This window comes from Anolis sagrei, chromosome 1 (genome assembly GCF_037176765.1).
Source record: "Anolis sagrei isolate rAnoSag1 chromosome 1, rAnoSag1.mat, whole genome shotgun sequence".
NCBI classification, from domain to species: Eukaryota; Metazoa; Chordata; class Lepidosauria; order Squamata; family Dactyloidae; genus Anolis; species Anolis sagrei.
Window position 1 is genome coordinate 286,132,619 of NC_090021.1, and position 24,400 is coordinate 286,157,018.

General features: G+C 40.6%; 1 protein-coding gene across 3 annotated transcripts in view; it reads left to right on the plus strand.

The window, feature by feature from the left end:
• Positions 1–24,400, plus strand: part of PAPLN (papilin, proteoglycan like sulfated glycoprotein) — a 95,099-nt gene that overhangs the window by 42,638 nt on the left and 28,061 nt on the right. The window contains exons 7-17 of one of the 3 annotated variants that reach the window (XM_060761235.2): positions 2,253–2,376; positions 2,791–2,871; positions 4,700–4,872; positions 8,201–8,324; positions 10,279–10,405; positions 12,264–12,329; positions 18,074–18,281; positions 19,321–19,497; positions 21,244–21,400; positions 22,626–22,727; positions 24,080–24,344. In XM_060761235.2, the coding sequence (XP_060617218.2) occupies positions 2,253–2,376; positions 2,791–2,871; positions 4,700–4,872; positions 8,201–8,324; positions 10,279–10,405; positions 12,264–12,329; positions 18,074–18,281; positions 19,321–19,497; positions 21,244–21,400; positions 22,626–22,727; positions 24,080–24,344 (1,604 nt within the window). The remainder of the gene's footprint in view (positions 1–2,252; positions 2,377–2,790; positions 2,872–4,699; positions 4,873–8,200; positions 8,325–10,278; positions 10,406–12,263; positions 12,330–18,073; positions 18,282–19,320; positions 19,498–21,243; positions 21,401–22,625; positions 22,728–24,079; positions 24,345–24,400) is intronic. The other 2 variants (XM_060761244.2, XM_060761253.2) reach the window with 2 other exon arrangements.

The window sequence follows — 24,400 nt, forward strand, 5'->3', positions numbered from 1 at the left end:
ACACCTCCAAGGTCATGTGGCTGGCATGACTGCATGATACATATATACATACACGCACGCACGCACACACACATATATATTCCAAACTGTGTTAGTTTGTCATAACATAAAAGGGAAATGGAAGAGATGACAATATCCATGAAAACTCATGCTGAAATAATTCAGTTAGGGCCCTTCCACACAGCCCTATATCCCAGAATATCAAAGCAAGAAATCCCACTTTATCTGAGTGTGGATTCTGATAACCCAGTTCAAAGCAGATATCGTGGGATTTTCTGACTTGATATTCTGGGATAAAGGGCTATGTGGAAGGGCCCCCAGTCTGAAAGGAGTCACAACTTTATTTTTTCCTACCAGCCCCATTTTCTTTTTTTGTTCTCTGTACTCCAGACACTATAGGGGTCACCTTTAGGTTGCCACAAGAGTCAGAGAATGAAAGCAGAAAAACATGTGATGGTCGCTGGCCATGCAGAGATCCTCAGAGCTGCCAACTCCCATTAGGAATGGCCTTTGTTGGGCCCTTATACTAGTTATGTTCATATTTTAAAAACCTAGCATGAGGGAGGAAAAATCAATGGGGATAGTTTACTGGTTCCTTTGGGAGAAGGGGACAGACTAGAGCTCAAGATTTCCAGACAAGAAAATGTCTTCTTCTAATCTTGACTATAAGAAGGTTTTGAGTTTACTGCATTTGCAGGATCAACCACTAGAGTGTACACAAAGACAAGAGGAGAAAAAAACACTCTGAAATAACCCCTCTTCAACAGGGATTGGGGGTTGAAGAGAAAAGGGTGTTACTGGGTTGCTGTGAATTTTCTGGTCTCTATAGCCATGTTCCAAAAGCATTCTGTCCTGATGTTTCCCCCACATCTATGGCAGGCATCCTCAGAGGCTGTGAGGTCTGTTGGAAACTAGGCAAATGGTGTTCATATGTGGAATGTCCAGGGTGGGAGAAAGAACTTTTGACTGTTTGAGGAGAGTTTGGATGTTACAATTGGCCACCTTGATTAGCATTGAGTAGCCTTGCAAGTTCAAAGCCTGGTTGCTTGCTGCCTGGGGGAATCCTTTGTTGGGAGGTGTTAGCTGGATGTGATTGTTTCATGTCAGAAATTCCTGGTTTTCAGAGTATTGTTTACTTACTGTCCTGATTTTGGAGTTTTTAAATATGGATTTTGAGCATTTTTATGGTTTCCTTGTTTCTGTTGAAATTGTCCAAAGGATTCCCCCAGGCAGGAAGCAGCCAGACATTATAGCTGCAAGGCTAATTCAATGTTAATCAAGAAAGTTAGAATAATTGTTTAATCAGAGTTAGACAGTCTTATCTTAAATTACAGTTTCATATAAATATTTAACTTACTGATGCTTCAATTAATGTAATTTTATTGGTATCTATTCTTATTTTTATTTTTGAAATTTACCAGTAGCTGCTGCATTTCCCACCCTCGGCTTATACACGAGCCAATAAGTTTTCCCAGTTTATTGTGGTAAAATTAGGTGCCTCGGCTAATATTCCTGTCAGCTTATACTCGAGAATATACGGTATCTTTCCTTACACAGAATAATTAAATAATATACTGCCCATTATGTTCCTTAAATATGTCTTATGTGTGTGAAATCTGGAATTTAAGTAGACTATATCTTAGAAGAATGCTCCAACAGTTTATATATGTATTTTCTAATCTTGGAAGCCAGGTTTTTCCCAGAGAATTAAAGGTGATTTGAAAAAGGAATTACTTGTTTGCATTTACCTATCTCAGTTTTGCCAGTAGTAGCAGTTTTTGCAATTTTTTATATTATTTTTAAAAGTAGCAAAATCCCTTCGACCAAAGACAAGAATAGATCACTTCCATGGCCTTTCTGAAATCACTTTCAACTTATTGGTGAAGGCTTTCATGGCTGGAATCTCTGGGGATTTTGTAGGTTTTTGGGGCTATATGGCAATGTTCTAGAAGCATTCTCTTCTGATGTTTTGCCTGCATCTATGGAAATCATCCTCAGAGGTTGTGAGACCTCACAACCTCTAAGGATACTTGCCATAGATGCAGGCGAAATGTCAGGAGAGAATGCTTCTAGAACATGGCCATATAGCCCAAAAAACCAACAAAAACCCATCACTTTCAACTCTTTTCCAAACTATTATCTGTCTCCAGCTTGATTGCTCAGCTCAAATGAAAGCCACCTCTTTGACTTTTGACTTGTGCCTGGTCTTTAGGGTCATCCTTGCATTTGATTTACCCTGTGCTGTTTTACAGGCTGTTGGCTGTGATAACATGCTGGATTCTTCCAAGAAGGAAGACAAATGCCTGCAGTGTGGTGGAGATGGCCGGGCCTGTTTTGAAGTGAAGGGCCTCTTTGATGTACCCAACCTCCCTAAAGGTAGAAAAAACTGATGGGTTTTTCATGAGGGTTTAACGAGATTGCGAAAATATTTGGGCTGGCTTTGACAAAGAAAATGAATCATGCGTCTTAATCCATTTAGATTTTGAAGTCAAAACTGAGCAGTGAGGCTCAGAAATCATTGGCGAGGCTTGACGACTCTGCTTTAGGCCATATTTTATCAATTACATGGATGGGCTGCTTTAAGGGTAGTATGAATCTGGATGCAGCCAATTCAGAATCGATGGAGTAGTTACAGTTGAATTTATATATTTTTTTCCACTTAGCTGCTCTTCATTTGGAAAAGTACCCTCTGTTCACGCAAGGGTGACTTTACCCTGTCTCTTTTTCTCTACTGCCATCTGTCTTGCTAAGCTGGATTTATTGGGGCTGATTTGCTCTGCTTTTTTAAAGGCTACAACCAAATCTTTATCATTCCCATGGGGGCCACAAGTATCCAGATTAAGGAAGCAACACCAACCAGGAACTTCTTGGGTAAGTACAGCATCCCTAAATATTTTTATTATTATTTTTTGCTAATGCTGGCATCAAAGGATTCAATGTTCAATGTTCGGGAATGAAACATGGTACAGTCTTCCGAGACCCATTCCATTCCAGAAATCTTTTGTGGTTGTATTAATGTTGTCTTAAAAGGCATCACACAGTAATAAAAAAATGGAAGGGCTCCCAAGCACAGCTGAAATGGATGAGAAAACCAAGTAAGAGTATGTCTTATGATGGTGATATAACCCAATCATCCATGCCTATGTCACAAATTAAGGCCCACCAATCAGGAAAACATAACTATCACGGCCAAAGATGTTATACATATATAGAACCATAGAATCATAGAGTTGGAAGAGACCACATGGGCCATCTAGTCCAACCTTCCTGCCATGCAGGAAAAACACAATCAAAGCATATAACTACAAAGTGTTTCCCAAAAACACTACATAGTTGGCCCTCTGTATCCATGGATTCTGCGTGCATGGATTTAACTCAAAAATATTTGAAAAATTTTCTTTGATGCACTTTAGCTCACCCTTTAGTGAAATTAAACCCCATTGTTTGTCCCACCTGAACCTCCATCCAGATACACTACACTACACATCTCACTAGGGTTTTTAAAATTTTATCCTTTGTAATTGGCCCTTCTCATCCTGCTCAATTACTTGTTATTTCATATTGTATTCTGTGTTTATTTTGTATTTTCCTTTATTATTTTATTATATTTTTATTTGATGTATTATTGTATGTTTGTATATTTGCTTTGTTGTAATTGTTGGGCTTGGCCTCATGTTAACTGCCTTGAGTTCCCTTGGGGAGATTGTGACGGGGTATAAATAAAGTTGTTGTTGTTGTTATTATGAGACTTGAGCAACTATGGATTTTGGTATCCCCATTGAGATGGGGGGGGGGGGGAGCAGAGGTCATGGAACCAAATGCCAGCGGATGCTATGGGCCCACTGTACAACAACAACAACAACAATAACACACTTTGTTTAGATTCTGCCCTTCTTCCCTAGGGGACTCAGAGTGGATTACAGCATTTACAGCAGACATGGGCAAACATTCAGTGTCTCACAGTCAGATACAATGAGACAGACAAACACAGACAATGCAAAGGTTTATTTTTCTTTTCCGGCTTCTGGAGGCGGTGCTCAGCTCTGGCTCAGGAGGGGGGTGTTCTTCTCAGTTGTCAAGCCGAGGAGCCTACGTTGTTACCTCCTGGTTGTGTGGTCGGCAACACTGCTTGGAGCATCTTTAGCCTTGTCCCCTCCGAAGCAGTACCTATTTATCTACTCACATTTGCATGTTTTCAAACTACTACGTTGACAGGAGCTAGGGCTAACAGAGGGAGCTTACCCCATCCCACAGATTCAAACTGTCGACCTTCAGGTAAGCAGTTCAGCAACACAAGGGTTTAACCCATTGTGCCACCGTAATGGGTTGGGGGCCGTGTTAGACTTCCCCCCAAGCTGTGTTCTCAATAACCTATAAATCGGTTGAATAACTTGACAACCCATTGTGACCATATGTATAGACCTAACAACTTATGATAGTAATATCTCAAAGCAGAAATGTTTTCTTATCTAGTATCAGCCTTATACAGGGTGGGGCATAAAAATCTTGCATATATCAAGGGGTCAGTGTGGGCTGTAATGGAGGTAGAGAGGTGAGGTAAGTCTAATTTGGCAGGTTAGGCTCTGCTGTTTTCAGCACCCATCATCAGGGCTCTGTTTTTCAAATGTATTATTGGAATAACTGTTCTGTGATAACACTTTTTCTGTCCTCTTGAGGTTTTTTTTTCTTGTTCTCTCAGCCATCAAGAATGTGCGAGGCGCATATTACTTAAATGGACACTGGACAATTGAATTCAGCCGGGCCTTACATATTGCTAGCACAGCTGTACATTACGACAGGGGGACGGAGGGTGACCTGGCTCCTGAGCTTCTTCATGCCAGAGGTCCCACTACTGAACCCCTGGTCATTGAGGTAAGCAAATCTGTACAGTTCCTGCTTTCATATACTTTACTATAGCTTTTGAGACTGCAGTTCCCAGAATCTGACACCTGTAATAACTGTAGACCAAAATGATAATGTTTCTGAACTCTGTTTTAGAGATTTTGTTCAGGCATAGAGTCATGGAGTTGGAAGCAGCTGCAAGAACCATCTCATCCAATCCTTTTCTATGCAGAAAGAAATTCATAGCAAGTTAAAGCCTTCCTGAAAAATGCCTGTTCAGCTGCTATTATTATTGTTATTATTTTTATTATGTTCCATTATTATTATTATTATTATTATTATTATTGTAGTAGTAGTAGTAGTAGTAGTAGGTTTTTCTGCATTTGTCTGGTCATTGAATATTTGCCTTTTTTGTGTTGTAAACTTTCGTGAGTCCATTCAGAGAGGGTGATCTATAAAGAAAATTATTATTATTATTCTTATCATCATCATCATTATTATTATACAGCCCCTGGTGTATAATAACAAGTGGGTTAAACCCTTGTGTCGGCAGGACTGAAGACAAACAGGTTGGAGATTCGAATCTGGGGAGAGCGCGGATAAGCTCTCTCTGTCAGCTCCAGCTCCCCATGTGGGGACATGAGAGGAGCCTCCCACAAGGATGGTAAAACATCAAAACATCTGTGCATCCCCTGGGCAACATCCTTGCAGGTGGCCAATTCTCTCACACCCAAAGTGTCTTGCAGTTTCTCGAGTTGTTCCTGGCACACACAATAATAATAATAATAATACAGCAATAATATAATAATAATAATAATAATAATAATAATAATATTTTTAAAAATCCATAAAAGAGTCCATCATCTTCCATGGCAATCTAATGCACAGTTGAAAAGTTCTTTCTTGTGTTTAGATGGAATCTGTTCCCTTGTCATTTGAATACATTAATTCAAGCTTGCTTCATCTTCTTCAGATGACTATCATATCTTCTACAAGTCAAACATATCCAACTCCTTGAGCCATTCCCCATAAACCCTCATTGCCAGACCTTTTACCATCTTGGTCTCCCTCCTCTGGACATGGGCCATCTTGTAAATTTCCTTCTTGAGTGGTGAAGCTTAGATCAAGACCCAATATTCCAAGTGATGTCTGTCCAAAGCAGAGTAGAGTGCTACTGTTACTTCCCTCGATCTAGTCCAGGAATGGGCAAACTTGGGTCCTCCAGGTGTTTTGGACTTCAACTGTTAGGAATTGTGGGAGTTGAAGTCCAAAACTTCAAGTCTTAAGCCCTTAAGTGGTTGAGGGGGGAAAGGAAGGGACCTGAGGCTGTTAGGAATTGTGGGAGTTGAAGTCCAAAACACTTGGAGGACCCAAGTTTGCCCATGCCTGGTCTAGACACTGTTCTGAGAGTTGTAATCCAAAAAAAGTCAATTTACTGTGGATTATTCCTAGAACTGAGAGCTAGGAGATGCCACACAGTCATAAATAGACATGTACTCCTAAGTAAATTGAAAGGAAAACAGTCATTTCTTGACTCACCATCCAATAGAAGAAGGAGATAAGAAGAAAGGGAACATTGACAATGATGTTATCTCAGATTTACGAAGCTGTCAAATGGTGAAGTGTTTGTGTGTTTCCTGAGCATTAAGGTCACTTTAAGATTATTGCTTGTCAAAAGAAGTGGGATAAATCATTTTTAGAAAGAAAGAAGTTTATTCTTTTCGTTGAATGTAGTTTATTATATCTATATTGTATGCATGACAGAAAGGGCATGAAGCAGATCCCAGAAACAAAGCATCTAAACCAGAGACGAGCAGCAGATAGGAAAGATCTGGAAATTAGCTCTAGTTCCCACAAATAGTCCAAAAGGCCAAATGCTTCCTGGACTATATCATTTTAAACAAAAGATTGGTGAACATGTGGATTTTTTTTCTGTGTCAGGAACAACTTGAGAAACTGCAAGTTGCTTCTGGTGTGAGAGAATTGGCCATCTGCAAGGACGTTGCCCAGGAAATGCCCAGATGTTTTGATGGTTTACCATCCTTGTGGGAGGCTTCTTTCATGTCCCTGCATGTGGAACTGGAGCTAACAGAGGGAGCTCATCTGCGCTCTCCTCGGATTTGAAGCTCCAACTTGTCAGTCTTCAGTCCGCCAGCACAAGGGTTTAACCCATTGCACCACCAGGGGCTCCTGGTAACATGTGGATGAATGATAATGTTTTCCAGTGCTTCTGGGCAAAGAAGACAAAACACACCACATTATTAGAAAATATCTCACAGGTGACTGGATTTTTTTTTACAGAATCCAGTTCATAATCATTTGAACCTGGTAAACTGTGAAATCGAGGCACCTTCCAGACAGCTGTAGAAAATCCACACTGAACTGGATTATATGACAGTGTGGACTCAGATAATCCAGTTCAAAGCAGTGATTGTAATTATCTGCCTTGATATTCTAGGTTATATGGCTGTGTGGAAGGGCCCCAAGATGATAATGATGGTGGTGGTTTGCATTTGTTAGGAAAAAGAATTAAGCTGCATATTCAGTTCCATATTTTATCCCTATGACCTAGATTTCTAGAATTCCTTGTTGTTCCTGTTTGTGCAGCTGTCCAGATGGCTTTCCACTGCAACTCCCATTATTTGGGAGTGTTAGATGGTGTTAAGATGGCAACTGGATGGTGTCAGACATCAACTTCATAATTGGTCCTACTGCTGAGGGCTGATGGGAAGGCCATGCTTTGCCTACTCCTACTCTTTGGGGAACATTTGTTTTCATGGAACAACCCCTTCTACCAACCTTTACACAGTAAAAAAAATAAATAGTGCACACGGTGTTGTCAAAGCCTTTCATGGCCGGAATCACTAGGTTGCTGTGAGCTTTCCAGGCTGTATGGCTATGTTCCAGTAGCATTCTCTCCTGACGTTTTGCCCACATCTATGGCAGGCATCCTCAGAGGTTGAGGGGTCTGTTGAAAACTGGGCAACTGGGGTTTATATATCTGTGGAATGTCCAGGGTGGGAGAAAGAACTCTTATCTGAGGTAAGTGTGAATGTTGCAATTGGCCAGCTTAATTAGCATTGGATGGCCTTGCAGCTTCAAAGCCTGGCTGCTTCCTACCTGGGGGGAATTCTTTTTTGGGAGGTGTTACCTGGCCCTGATTGATTCCTGTCTGTTTTCTGAGTATTGTTCTTTTTTTACTGTCCTGATTTTAGAGTTTTTTAAATATTGGTAGCCATATTTTCATGGTTTCCTCCTGTTATTATTTTCTCCTTCACTGTTCGTGTGAATTATTCTGATGCCAGGAAGGACAGCTTCAAGAATTTTCATTGTACATGCTTTACTTCTTTCCTTGTAGCTTATCAGCCAGGAACCGAACCAAGGGGTGCATTATGAATACTACCTTCCATTCCAAAGGCAGATTCCTGGCTACAAATGGGGCTATGGTTCCTGGGGCGAATGCAGTGCTGAGTGTGGTGGCGGCAAGTTTTGAGCATTATTTTATTTGCTTAAAGTATTTAATGTTATAGCTGAATCAATTTCCAAGTTGAGGGGAAAAACCTAGACAAAAATTAAAACATAACTGAAGACAACAAAATCTCAAATCCAATCAGAATACGCAAATCACACCATGCAAGCTCACTGGCTGAATGAAAGTATCCTAACTCAAGTGACCCAGGCTACAGGATGTCCACAGATGTCCTACAGCCTACCAAGGATAATAGAATAATAGAATAGCGTTAGAAGACATCACAAGAGCCATCTAGTCTGCTACTGCCATACAGGAATAGACAACTAAGTCGCCCCTGAAAGATAGCCATCCAATCTCTGTTTAGAGATTGCCAAAGGAGGGAAAGTCCATTATCCTCTGAAGCAATCTATGGTATTTCACCTCCAAATTCCCAATGTTTAGTTTGAATTTCTTTTCTCACCCCCATCTTCTCCATGGTGTGATTATTATATCAATACTCACTTCGAATGAAGTGGTGGGGCTGGTCTGTAAATCATAAAAGGTGTATGGATCACTTTAGATTCTGAAAGAACGGCTAATTGGCAGCATTGATTACAGCAGTAGCAATAACAACAGCAGTAACAACAACAGTTTTGTGCATAAGCAAAACAAAAAAATGTGGCAGTCAGTGCAGAAATTATATCCTAGTAACACTGTGATAAAAGTGATGCTTATAGAGACAAACCAGTCCTGATTACTTCGAAAGGTACTATATATACTTGAGTAAAAGCTGAGTTTTCGGCTCTTTTTTAGGCTGAAAAAGTCCCCCTCGGCTTATACTCGAGTCAAAGTTATTTATTATGTTACTCTGTTATTATTATTTTTATTACATTTATTATTTACTCTATTATTATTGTTACATTTATTATTTTACTCTTTATTATTGTTATTACATTTATTATTTTACTCTATTATTACTGTTATTGTTACATTTTCATTATTTTACTCTATTATTATTATTATTTTATTACATTTATTATTTTAATCTCTTTACTATTATTGGAAGGATGAATAAGCACATTTACATTGAAAAAAGTTAGAATAATGGTTTAATCAGAGTTGGACAGTCTTATCTTAAATTACAGTCTTATGTAAATATTCAAAAATATTTAACCTACTAATGCCTCAATTATTGTGATTTTATTGGTATATATTTTTGTTTTGAAATTTATCAGTAACTGCTGCATTTCCCACCTTTGGCTTATGCTCAAGTCAATACGTTTTCAGTTTTTTTGTGTGGTAAAGTTAGGTTCCTTGGCTTATATTCGAGTAGGCTTATACTCGAGTATATATGGTACCATTCTGTAACAGAGATACAGCATTGTTTGCAGTGTAATCATGACATGAAGTCCAAATATCTTTTCATCTTTTCCAAAATCAGACTTGACCATAGCTAGTTTGTATTCTCAATATATGTTCGTTAAGTAAATTGTATATGACATGGTGAAAGCTAGAGAGCAGTAAATTAAAGGATACCTTACATTCCAGTGCTGAATTACACTAGATACACATTTTGCATCTACAGATTAAATAACCTGTCCAAAAAAACAACAACAAATATTGATTTTTGCCATTTTTACAAGGAACATCATTTTACCCTGTAACTGTATACAATGTGGCTTGAGCATCCATGGATTTTGGTATCCACAGCAGTTTCCGGGACCAAACCACAGTGGATGCTAAGGGCCTATTGTGTATATTTTGTCTTGTTTCTGAGTCTATTCTCTTACAGAGAAACATGCCTGTCATAACACACCCTTCCAAAGCATCCTGGTCTCCCGTTTGACTTTGTTCCCTAGACAGGAAGCAAGTGATAGAATTATCTATTGTTCTAGAAATACTATGATTGTAATCTGATTGCTTTTTAATTGTTTCTGTGGACTGTTGGCACTCACTAGAGTACTTTGCTGTTCTTTCACATGTAGGTTATCAGTCACGTCTGGTGTTTTGCACCATTGACAATGAAGAATATCCAGGCTACATGTGCAGAGATAAACCACAGCCGGAAAATAACCGCACTTGCAATCTCCAGCCATGCCCTCAGACAAAACGGTGAGTCTTAATGCTGTTTTTACAATCTGATTTCTGAAATGGTGTACTATTTAAGAACATTGCAAGCCTGAACTTAAGTGTTAGGGTCTTTTTTCAGCTATTACTGTTCTCATAGGAAATCCACATCTGGGGACACTATGGCTTCTAATGCACATACCCAAAAATATATAAAGGCATTGAGGACTAAAGCAAATAGTTGTTCAAGGAAGCTATCTTGGAGGTGGTCTTTGTATCTCTGGACATATTAGAATGAGAAAGGAAGATACTTATAGAAGGACCCCAGAACTTATCCTGGTTCAGTAGAATGCAGCCATATTGGTGGTGGAGGGGTGGGGGGGGGGGGGAGCAAAAGCAATAAGTACCTATCCTGTTTCACTGAAAATAAGACATACCCATAAAATAAGCCATAGCAGGACATCTAAGTATTTGTGCAATATAAGCCAAACCCTGAAAATAAAACATAGTGTGGGCATTGCTATGCAGTGCACATGGTTGGCTCCCCCTGTCAGGTCCCAGTCATTCTGTGCGTGCTGCAAGCTTAGGCATCGAGGGAGACATAGAAAGTGAAGGTAAACATCTCCTTAGGGAAGTGAGGAGCAGGGTGCTCTGCTTTAGGTATTGTTTGTCCTCAGAGGGAAGAAGTAAAGCTGTAGCTGCTGTTTTACTCAGTGCTGTGGGTCTCTCTCCCCCAGCACCAACTAGCAACACTCTGTGAGTCTCTCTCCCCACCCACAAACACCAGTAAAGCTGCTAGTGCTCATCACTGATCAGCAACAGTCTATGGGTCTCTAACTATCCATAAACACTGGTAAAGTTGCTGCTCCTCAGCACTGACCAGCAACAGTCTGTGGGTCTCTCTCACCCCACACAAACACCAGGGGATAGGGGGAAAGCATCAGCGAGCAGTCTGCTACTGAGCCCAAAAGGATCATCCCATAAATGCAGATTGTTGTACCATACTTAATAAATATAAGACATTCCCTGAAAATAAGCCATGGAGGAAAAATAAATGTAAGACTGTCTTATTTTTGGGAAAACATAACATGTACAGATTTAACTTAAATTTAACTCAGGATTGTATTATTTGCATGTGGTGCTTTTTACAATCAGTGGCTTCATTAGAGAGGTTTGGCGGGGAGGGGGGGCATATGACCACACTGGGTGATTTCATTAGAGAGGGATGACATCCAGTATGGTAGTTGCTCACTATCCATCTCAGGACCCCCAACCACCCCCCTCCATTGGCCAGGGTGCCTCTGTCATCCTTCTGCTATAGACACTGGTGGGCGTGGGGTGCTGCTCCTACCAGAAGACCCCTTCTGAGCCTGGAAAGGCTAGTTCAGCAAAGGGATGTGGTGGCAGCACTGGCAGCCATAGTCTCCTCCCATTCCCCCAAAAGTAAATTGAGAGCAGGCCAAGGTACTTATCTTTAATAACTTCAATTCCTTGAATTACTCCCAAGTTGGACTAAAAACCAGACTCATTGTCGTGGAAATCATCAGCTGTCACAAATTCCTTTGGGGTTGGGTGTTGGACGATTCTACCAATAATTCTACCCATATAGCCCCAATCCAAATGGCTAAAAAGGATGCATTAATGCAGTGGTTTTCAACCTGTGGGTCCCCAGATGTTTTGGCCTTCAATTCCCAGAAATCCTAACAGCTGGTAAACTGGCTGGGATTTCTGGGAGTTGTAGGCCAAAACATCTGGAGACCCACAGGTTGAGAACCACTGCATTAATGCATCTCCAATTTTACATTTACCTTGAAAGACAGTTATGCAACCAAAGTTGTAGGGAACAGACCCAGATATTTCTATATACATTCTAGGCTTTAAAATCTCTGTTCTGTATATAAAGGATGTCTTACCTCTATCTGCCGGGAGCATGGAGCCACAGCACAGCATGGAGCTTGCAAAGGAAGAGGTAACAAGGGGGAAAGAGGTTTCAGTAATCCTATAGAGCTCTTCTTTCCCTGCTCCCTACCTACAGTGGTCTTCAAATTTCCTGACCCTTGTGTTCCTTTTTTAAAATTTAATTTTGTCTGTGGGATAATTCTTACCTCTCTTGTAGAGGGTTCTAGGCTGCATACTTGGTTTGTGTGGTCTTCTGGCCTTCGGGTCAAAACCTTGGAGGCTCACTATTGCTCATTGTAACGTACCCCCAGAATGCATTGCTTGGTCATTCATTGTGGGAGTAATTTCCTAATAATGATTCAGGCTGCTATACTTGCCAAGAAACACTCTTGAGTTGGGTCTGAGGAGCACAAGGGTTCTGAGGAACATGATTTGAAAGCCACTGCCTTAGATCCCATTGAGAATCCTTGAAGGGTGATGGTCTCTCTTGCTGCTTTGGCGTTGGGTGCTGGTGAGGATGAGCTTGGCTTAGGTAGCAGCTTTTTTTTACTGTAGATTGTTCATTTGCATATATCTACTACGGTATGTAGAGTGGGAAAAGACAAAAAGATACCATAGGACTTTGCTTTCTTTCTTTTTGCCACTAACCTGAATGATGATTTCCAATTTTCAAATGAAATATACTGGGGATTGTATATGGGCCAGGCATGGGCAAACTTGGGCCTCCAGGTGTTTTGGACTTCAACTCCCACCATTCCTAACAGCCTCAGGCCCCTTCCTATATACTGCTCGTGGGAAGTTATGGTATATGTTTCTTTCATAATCCAGACAGTTCTTGCTCCAGATTTTTGGGCAAGACACGTATGGTTTGGGTTCTTCTCCTTTTGTGGGCCTACAGCTACTTTTTGAACTTGATACCCCTGATTTCCCCAGGTAATGTGGTCAGTGGCTTTTTTGTAGTTATAGTCTAGAAAATAAACTTTCCCAGATTCTGCTCCTTACTAGCATTGTTGTTAGCTGCTCACTTGACAGCCTGTCTTTCTTTTAAAAATATGTTTAATTTATATTTTTATAAACAATTTCCGTAGTACAATACAGTAGAGTCTCGTTTAGCCGACCTTCGCTTATCTGACATTCCGTCTTATCCGACACTCTTATCCGACACCTCGTTTTCCTCCAGCATTTACCCTTCAATTAAAGGAGCGATCCCCAAGTCTCTCTCCATTCCCAATAAGTGAAAAGGGCAAGGCAAGATAAGGAGAGGGATGAGGGAGGAAATGGGGAAAAGAGACAGGACCGGAAGCATCCTCCCTCCTTCCCTTTCATTTCCACACTCCACTTCTGCACCCGGGCGCTTCCTGCTGGACCGCTCTAGCCCCAAGGCATTGCCCTGCCTTAACCCTTTGAGTCCATGTTGTTAGTATTCTAGGTGTCTAGCACCGCGTTGGACTCCGTATTATCTGACATTTTCGTTTATCCAACATTCTGCCGGCCCTTTTATGTTGGATAAGCAAGACTGTACTGTAGTAAATTATCCCCTACTCAGCCTTCCCCATCGCAGCTGCATTTGTTTCTTATCCTTGCGGTTGTTGCCACTTAGGGCCCTTCCACGCAGCCATATAACCCAGAATATAAAGGCAGAAAATCCCACAATATCTGCTTTGAACTGGGTTATCTGAGTCCACACTGCCATATATTCCAGTTCAAAACAGAAAATATAGGATTTTATTCAGCTGTGTGGAAGGGGCCTTTCTTTTTCATTCCCTCTGTGTCAGAAGCTGAAAAGGAGGAATAATAAAGAAGGGAACTTGTTCTTGGATTCCTGTCTGGGCAAAGGACAGTGCCAAAATCTAAATATTCTGAAGGGCTCCAGCTCTGAAATAAAATTTGAGTTTTGAGAGGTTTATTTCTGATGCATTGGCAGGTAGTAGGATGATGGTGGAGAGATTTGTTTCATTGCAGTGAGAATAGTGGCTGTACCAGAAGGTGAAAAATATATACATATTCATTCACGACAAGGTGAAGCAGGGAAACTTCCTCTTGGGATTCAAGGGTGAGATAGCACCAATTTTCATCATTTGCAATTCATTTCTTTGTCTGACCAAGACGAAGGAGCTGGCTTGATTGATTTCCTGCCAATATATTTAACAAATGATTTCCTTTGGGGAGCTGTTCTCCAGTCCCAAGGGCTCTCTCCTACCCAGCATGTTTTCTCCCCATGGATGCTACTAGGTAATTTAATAATCTTGCCGGGATTGTGGCAATGGAGTTTAGATATTAGGTGTACATGCTTATTGCTTCATTTCTAAAGCACACAACTTACACATCGCTCCAACATTCCTCACTTTACAACTGCTTCTGCATTCCTGATATATTAGAGCAAAGCAACTGAAACAACACATGTTTCCCAGCCCTGAAAGAAAGAAAGAAAGATTCTCCAGCTTGTCCACTGATGCATTTTAAAATCGGGGGGAAAGGGACTGTTCTGATTTAAAAAGTAAAATGGATATACTTCTTTTCTCCTAATGCTTAATGGTTACTAAAAATAAGCAAAATGATAATATATTTTAAAGGGAAAAAGAATACAATGAGGATATATAACTATGTAGATGCTTGTCATTTGCCCTTCTCTGAGGGTAGATTTGGACTCCAGACCCAAAATCCAATCCTGTTTCACCATATTTCTACAACTCAAGATGTCTGTATCTGCTTGTACTGTTTCTTTTGAGAATAAGGCTTGGATGAGCAAAATGTCTGAGGCTGCTTAGTACAAGCAAGCGGCTGTCCAGAATGTTGTTTCAAGGTGCAACCTTTGTTCATGAATATAAAATCCTTGCATTGTCATCTGTATAGTTGGGTTGGGTGATGAAAATTCACCAGAAAATTACATTTTTAAAAAAACGTAATTCATTAATGTTGAAAACATGGCTATTCCAGACAAAGGATACAAATAAGAAAAGCTTGGAAATGATATAAATTAATATACTAAAAAGGAACAACTTAAAGTAACTCATATAAAATAATGGTATAGAGGTTCCTCTACAGATTCTTTTGGAAAGGCATGATTTTTTAAAAAGATAATAACCTTTTGGAAAACCAGGAATCTCCATAGCCTTTTGGAAGTGTGACTCATTTGGAGATTAATTGTCATTCACACTATTTGGAACTTTTTGTAAAGTATGATATTTCTGAGAAGAGTTAAATACTTCTTTGAAACTTCTCCTTAGTGGTAAATATCCACTAAATGGTAGATATAGTAGTAAATACAAGGCAAATTAGGTTTCTCAGTTGTTAGACCGATATACCTGATCTCTCTGAACTTTTTTTTTTGTTATGTCAGGAGTGACTTGAGAAACTGCTAGTCGCTTCTGGTCTGAGAGAATTGACCGTCTGCAAGGACGTTGCCCAAGGAACGCCAGGATGTTTTTGATGTTTTATCATCCTTGTGGGAGGCTTCTCTCATGTCCCCGCATGAGGAGCTGGAGCTGATAAAGGGAGCTCATCCACACTCCCCCCGGATTTGAACCTGCAACCTATCAGTCTTCAGTCATGCCGGCACAGGGCTTTAACCCACTGCGCCACTGGGGGCTCCTATCTCTCTGAACTGTTAGGAACAAAGATATGCCAGTGCACCAAATATATAGCAGATCTTCAGAAGTGTTATTTCAGTTGCCCCCAAAACATCTGCTCCCCCATAAAATATATTGGTTTTAAATAATGCTCTCAAGAGGCCAAAAATAAGTAGTCTTCATTCAAAATAACGTAGTTGATTTACTTACAAACTTCATGCATTCAGCATTCAGGCACATTTCTTATTGGTTGATAGTTTAAACAATCTGTTTTCTAAAGAGTTCTGTTTTAGTCTCTTCTCTGTTGCATACAAACTAACACTATATTCAGTCTATTACATTACTGAACATTGACTCAATACAGATGGACTACTCACTGCAGCATACTGACATCAACGTTATACTAGCACTGACAATTGCATACTGTACTGACTTCTAAATTGTACTGTGTCTGATGCAAACGGCTTCTAAAAATGGAGTCTGAGTCTGAATAGTCCCAGATCTGGTCACATGGTCTGTATTCCCTCCCACAACTTCAAGCAACATAGAGTTAAGGGGGAAACTGCATACTAAATTTTATATATATCTATATATATATATATAGAGAGAGAGAGAGAGAGAGAGAGGGACAATCACAATTCTATACATAACAAATAGCTAGTATAGGAGTATATCTCCACCCCAAGTCCCTCCAGAGATATAAATAAAGTTTTATTATTGTAGAAGATTGCTATTTCCAACTGGCTCATCACAAAATTTGTACAGTCAGCCCTCCACATTTGCTGGGGTTCATGGAAAGTTGCAAATAAAAAAACCCTCTGATATTTTTTTAGCCTAAGAGGATACAACCCTAGCAATCACTAGGTCCTTCAAAGCATCTCTATAGTCAACATCCAGCGGAAATTGACCATAGAGTCGCACTGGGAAACCTAGAAATTCCAAGAGAAACCATATTAATCAAATCTGCAAAATTCAGACTCGCAGATGTGGAGGGTCAGCTCTACTCAGTTCAATCGTAGAATTTCAGTTTCCTGCTTCATTCTTTCTCTTTTATTGTTACAGGTGAGTTTCTGTATTCTGCCCACTGAGCACATTGTTTCACAAATTCCTCTGTATAATAAAGGCTCTCTTAAAAGGAAGCCTACTAACTTGAAAACTATTTGGGTCATCTTTAGTTTGGACACAGAAGAACCAAAAATTAAAAGATTGATGACAATCCAGAAAAAAATGGGTTATTTTAGGAGCGGCATATCTAGCCAGAGCAAAGTTTATTAGACTCTTATGCCAAAATAGAGAAGTCCCTGGGAGAGGTGTGGTTATTCTGCAGAGAGTCTCCATTACCATAATCAGTGCTAGGCATGAAACTTGTCTGAGTAGCAGTGAAAGGCTTCAACTTTTCCCCATGTGCCAGTTTTCATTTTAAAAAAAAGACTCTCCATTTGCTTTTATATCCATGAGGAATAGTTCTTCCCCTGCAAGTAGGAAAGTAGCTCAAAACAATATCTGCGTAATGTAGAACCTAGAGTAAATAAAGTAGAATTTAGGAGTTATCTTAACCTAGCTGTTACTGCAAAACACTTTGCTGCTGACCAAAAGGTTGATGGTTCGAATCCGGGGAGAGGGGTGAGCTCCCGTCTGTCAGCTCCAGCTTCTCATGCAGGCACATGAGAGAAGCCTCCCACAGGATGGTAAAACATCGGGGTGTCCCCTGGGCAACGTCCTTGCAGGCGGCCAATTCTCTCACACCAGAAGCGACTTGCAGTTTCTCAAGTTGCTCCTGACACGAAAAAAACAACAACAAACTTGCTTTCTCTCAATAGTATATGGACCATTGCTTTATCAAGACCAGCTCAGTTTCTTAAATACCATTCTTGGGAAAGCCTTCTTCATTTCCCAAACACTTTCAGCATGAATGCAGCCTTGAGTAAAAAGTCTAAGATTATCTTCTTCATTGCATTCTTTTGTCATCTTGAATTGGCAGTCACACAATTCTAAACACCTTTGCAAAATTTTCATCATTAAGACAAACCATTGCTTTCCATTCCATTACTTTGATGAGACGATACTAGTTCTTGTATTTCATAGCAGATTGATAGGTTTGTCGGACAAGAAGAATGCTTAATCAATACCAAAAAGATAAAGCTTTTCTTTGAGATGGCAATCCTTGCTTTAGCTGCTGGGAACCTTCTTGCTGCTAGTGCGGACTTCTTGGTTCCCTAAAAGAAAGTTGTTTTTGTTCTTACAGTTGGAAAACGGGGGTTTGGGGACCTTGCTCAGTTACCTGTGGTGGAGGCACACAGGCCCGCTCAGTTTATTGTGTCTCCTTCAACGGACACGGTTCTCAGGATGCTGTGGATGATGCTGAGTGTGCATCGTTAACGGAGAAACCTCGGAGCACACAGCCTTGTAATGTGAGGCAGTGTGCAACATGGATCACCGGGCCCTGGTCTGAGGTGAGTTTTTACTGTCAATTCAGTGTACATACTGACTTATTTGAAAATATTTCTAAATTGTTCATCCTTAAAAATGATCTAAGTATTGTTTGCTTTGAAATATGATATGAGAGTTGTCCGGAAAGTAAGATTACAAGATTTTTTAAAAAATACAAAGAATGAATATATTTTAATAAAATTTACATGGATTGTAGCATAGCTATTACATTATTTTTCCACATAATCACCATTCAGTTCAATACATTTTGTCATCCGTGGAACGAGTTTTTGATACTTGTGTCATAGAAGTCTCTCTCCGCTTTTTTCATCCAGTTTGTCACTTTGATTTTCACTTCATCGTCATTGGAAAAGTGCTTTCCACCAAGATGTTTTTTCAATTTAGTGAACAGATGATATTCACTGGGTACAAGATCAGGGCTGTGAGAGGGGTGGCTTGAAACATCCCAACCAAATGAAGTCAACAACTCTTGTGTTGCATGACTGGTATGTGGACATGCATTGTCATGAAGGAGACAGACTCCCACCGTCAGCATCCCACGATGCTCGTTTTGGTTGGTTCTGCAAAGTTTCTGCATGGTTTCACAATATATTCTGTACCCATTTTGTCACATGCTGTCTTGACATTATGTTCTCTCCATAACTGAAATGATTTCATGATGAATTGCAGCAGCGTTCATGCCCTTAGCATTTAAGTAGCATATTACAGCGCAAACTTCTCACTTGGAGGGAAACAGAATGAGGATGCTTATCTCTAACCTTCACCACAAGCCAGTCGATGAGCTACTGATGACTGGCACTACTCGCTCACTTCTGCTGGTTTCATATAAACATACATCCAGAGCATATATGGTGAAGTTGGCTTGAGGAGGAAAAGGAAAGTTAGGATAGATTTACCTGGTCATCCAGGAGTCAGAAAAGTTCTTTTTTGGAACATTTCCCAAATTCTCCTCCCGATGGTCAGACTTAGCTAGAGAATTCAGAGCCCTAAAAGTAGTTGGAATTTCTGCTTTTAATAGTGGTCTGTTCCTTTTTATTCCAGTGCTCAGCTAGCTGTGGGGAAGGTGTTCAAACCCGGACTGTAAGTTGTAGGGCAGATCATGGCTCCCAGATTATGGATACTGCCTGTTTGACAGAACCCAGACCTCTTCATGCTCAGCCGTGCATTGGGGAGAACTGTATACAAGAGATTGGTTGGCATATTGGGGACTGGGGGCTGGTGAGTATTGCACATATCTGCTTGCTGTCCTGTTTCCTAATTTATCATGTTCTTATCTACTGCACTCTGTATCCTCCCTGATGAGTCTTAGCAAGACCTATTTGCATAAGCATAGCCTTTCCTAATCATCCAGGGTGATGTAATCTAACAGTGAGAAAGTGGTCACTCCAAACATGTTTGAGACAGTATCATAAGACAACTTCTGTTGACGTGAAAAGTGCATATCCGTGTGCCTTCAAGTCAGCAGTTAACAAAGCAGTGGTGAAATCTATTCACATCATCACTTCCTCTGGAAATGAAGTTGCAAAGAGGATTTCCAAAGAGCTAGCGGTATTAGTCTACTGCAGGGCAAAATCCAAAGAATTGTGTGGCAATTCTTAAAACTTAACACATTTCTCAGTGTACGAACTTCCAAGGATGATAGTTCATGAAAGCTCATGGCATAATAAATTACTTAGTCTATCCAAGAATAGCAAAAGGAATATCTCAGGTGCCACTAGGCTCTTTGTTGGTTTTGTACAGAGAGCATGTAACTAAAAGTGCTTAATTTTTGTTTGTTTATCTGGAACCTGTTTATTTTTGTTTAGTTTGTCTGGAGTCTTATACACTTAAATTCATTATTCTGCTTGTATCTTTGTTTCATATGATCGATGGAGAGCTTCTAATATTTGAACCTAATCCAGCCATTAGGGCTCCCCAATCCAGCCCATTGTTCAAAATTATGTTTGGTCTGATGTAGCATCTTTCCAGCCTGTTCCTGAGGCTGCTGAGAAAGTGCCACCTATTCCTTACTTTTCTTGATCAAGAAGCTGACACTAAAAGATTTTCTCCTTGAAGTGTCAACTTAGGCTATGCCCATGTATGCAAATGAGTGAGAGGGAAGCATCATGCTGTTCAACTGTCCTAATTTGGCAGTGACAGTTGAGATTAACCCTCTGTCATTCCACTTTTTTTCAGCTGCTTTAAAAATGGCCCAATTTTAATTTCCTCTTCCCATTTCCCCATCTTCCTCAATAGCTGCAAAATGAATTCAAAGTGCAAAAGTAGTTGGGGTTCAGTTAACTCAGCAGGAGGAGCCCCCGGTGGCGCCCCTGTGCTGGCAGGACTGAAGACCGACAGGTCGCAGGTTCGAATCCAGGGAGAGGCGGATGAGCTCCCTCTATCAGCTCCAGCTCCTCATGCAGGGATATGAGAGAAGCCTCCCAAAAGGATGATAAAAAAAAACATCAAATCATCCGGGCGTCCCCTGGGCAACATCCTTGCAGACGGTCAATTCTCTCACACCAGAAGCGACTTGCAGTTTCTCAAGTCGCTCCTGACACGACAAAAAAAAAAAAACTCAGCAGGAGGGAGAGAAAAGCAAACTGCTGCAGCCTTTCCTAGCTGTCCTTCATCAATACCTTTTGCCATCTTGACCATGCTCTGAAGTTGCTTGGCCACACTATATTAGTTTTACTATGAAAAATTTGCAATGTATGCAACATGCCATGAGGTGAGGCTGGGATCCCACCATCACTGATGACACCTGGTCCTTCTTGTACTGCATTGGTTGCCACCTTGCCACCTTTCGTATAACAGTCTCTATCATCCTGTTGCTTCCAGATTACTGCAGGGTTTACAATCCAATTGTGGCTCTGCTTATCCAAAAATACTTTCTTTTAAGAGCTACTGTCAAGACTTGCATCGTCGTCACAGAGAAGTAGAGCTATAGCTGACTCTTAACTTGCCTTATACCTTGTGTTCAAGTGCTCCAAGAGCTGTGACTCAGGCATCCGAAGACGCCAAGTCATCTGTGCTGATGGCGACTCCAAATTCTACAACCACGAAATGTGCCAGACCATCCAGCCACAGATACCAGCTATGATGGGAAGCTGCAACACCCAGCCCTGCCATTTGCCACAGCGTAAGTGAAAACTGGCAGATATAACACTGATATAACACTGCTTTGTTTATTCGTTATGCCCCCAAGAGGGTTCAGCTGTGAATCATGCCTTTGCAGAAATGCTTACTTGGTGAGAGATTAGTGATTATTTGCCTATAATACGTAGATTAAAAGGACATATGCTTGGATCATAGAATCATAGAATCAAAGAGCTGGAAGAGACCTCATGGGCCATCCAGTCCAACCCCCTGCCAAGAAGCAGGAATATTGCATTCAAATCACCCATCATGTGGGAAAATAAAACAGTGCCTGTAAATCCTCTAGAAGACATTGGACTAAAGAACATCATCTGAGGAGCAAAAGGACAGAGAAGAGTACAAGTTTCTATCCTTACTTTTGCTGCTATAATTTGACGTCCTGGCTCTCTCATATTTACTGAGTTGCTGAATATCATCAAGGCCTAGGCTTTGAAGCCTTCAACACAGACAGGAAAATTTCCTGTTTTATATACCAGCATAGTATAACGAAGCAGTAAGAGATCTTTCCCATTTCCCTATTAATTCATGGGGGCATCATAAGTCAACAAGTAACTTGAAAGCACACACGCACACAGACAAAATTTGTTCCCCAGAAAATGTCAAACAAGCTCAGCAAGACGTTTTCATTGATCATCTTCTTTGTTAGCAGAAAATAACAAGATTTCACACCTCACACCCTCAATGTGAAAGCCTACAGGGCTGACGTTTTTGCAAAGCCTTGCCTTCACATTTTTGTAGCACAATTCCCTCATCCATAAACAAAATATATAAATGATGCTTCCTTTAATTGATACCCATAAGAATAGAAAGAATTTTAGAGAGTCAATGTGATGGAGTAGTATGTATATGGGACCAGGACTCTGGAGAAAAGGGTTTGAACCCCCCTCAGTCATAGAAACTCAGTGGGTGGCCTTGGGCAAGGCACACTGTGTCAACCTCAGAGGAAGGCTAAGGCAAACCCCTTCTGGACAAGTCTTGCAGAGAAGCCCCAGTGATAGATTTGCTTTAGGGTGATCATGAAGGAGAAACAACATGAAGCCACACAGCAAGAAGAAATCATTTTGGCACAGACCAGTTCTCTCTGACCTCCCCCCCCCCTCCCCCGGGCAACTTTATCTTCAATGAAGTCAGTGTACATGATTGTAGCAATTGCCAGTCATTGTGCCAGTTCAGTGTTTTCTAAATTAGGACTCCTGTTCTTATTGCAGAGGTTCCCAGTATGCAAGACACTGCGGGCTACGATGTCAATCGTCAGGCCTTATTGACCCGCTATAACCCTGACTATGGCACTACAGGTCTGGAACCATTGGGTATTTTCTTTTCTTTCTCTAATGTTTTGGTTATTTTGCCCTCCTTGAAGTAGTTGTACAACGTTTTTAATAGGGGTTTATGAGCTCTTAAGCTTATATGTTCATTGGTGGAAAGACCAAACCAGGTGTCTTTCCTTATCTTGCTGTAGTTTCAATTGCACTCTCGGGAAGCAACATTGCTATAAAGGTGGAGATAGGAAGACGATGAAAAAGTCCAACCAGAAAGTGAGCTGATTTCTTGGTGTGGTTGCTTCATGTTATGATACTCCCCCCAAAAATGAGCTACAAAAAGGGATTGTGGGGTGAGGGAGGCAAACACCTAAAATGTGATGAAATAGCTTATACCTCTAATGCTTGAGGAGACTATTGACCATTTTCATTTTGAAACCAGACCCCGTCCCCATTGTACGGAGGCATGTACTTTTTGGGAACTGAAAAAAAAATGATCAGGAGCGCTTTAGACTGTACTTTACCAGTCTCTTTCACCAGAAGCCCTGGTGGCACAGTAGGTGAAACCTCTGAGTTGCAGAACTTGCTGACCAAATGGTCAGCCGTTCGAATCAAGGAAGTGGGATGAGCTCCCGCTGTTAGCCCCAGCTTCTGCCAACCTAACAGTTTGAAAACATGCAAATTTGAGTAGATCAATAGGTACTGCTCTGGTAGGAAGGTAAGGGCGCTCCATGCAGTCATGCTGGCAACATGACCTGGAGATGTCTATGGACAACGCCAGCTCTTTGGCTTAGAAATGGAGATGAGCACCACCCTGCAGAGTTGTACATGACTAGACTTAATCTCAAGGGCAAACCTTTACTTATCACATAGAAACTCAAGTTAAGTAATAAAAAGTGTAAATTGAAATAAAGGATCTATAGTGAAATAATTTATAAGGATCACCTCCAAGTGTGTACAGAAATGACTCTATACAGGTTGAGTATCTCTTATCCAACACACTTTGGATCAGAAGCATTTTAGATTTCAGATATATTTCAGATTTTGGAAAATGTGTATATAAAATGACACACCTTCAAGATGGAACTCAAGCCTAAATATGAAATAAATTAATATTTCTTATATACTTTATACATATAGTCTTAAGGTAAGTTCATATTATATTGTTAATAATTTTATGCATGAAACAAAGCTTGTCTATACTGAACCGCTAGAAAGAAAGGTGTCACTATCTCAGCCACTCAAGTGGACATTTTTGGATTTTAGTTTAGAGTATTTTGGAATTAGATTTCCAAGGACGAAAAGTTCCACTCTTGTTATTTTAATCATGTGATTTATTCTTGTTTTAATCTAGTAATTGCAGGGAGATGTTTTACGACCCATAAAATATTATATTTTTTCAGTTTCTGGACATGAGAGAATAAACCAAGCTGGCTCTACTCATCACCACCAGCAGTCCAATGAAGATCACAGTTCCAATTTCTTGCCCCTTCGATGGGAGTCTCATTCAAGCTCCTCAGTGTCCCGCCGTCACAATTCCCATCAAAACGTTGGGACTGATGTTCGTGATTGCAACCAGAGTCCTCATGGTTGTTGTTCAGATGGTCACACAGCTGCAGAGGGTCCCTTTGGGCAAGGCTGCCCACTTGATGGTTGTCATTTGAGCAGGTAATGAGCATTAAAAAGGTTTAATGACTCACTTACTAACAAAGCTGATGGTTTGG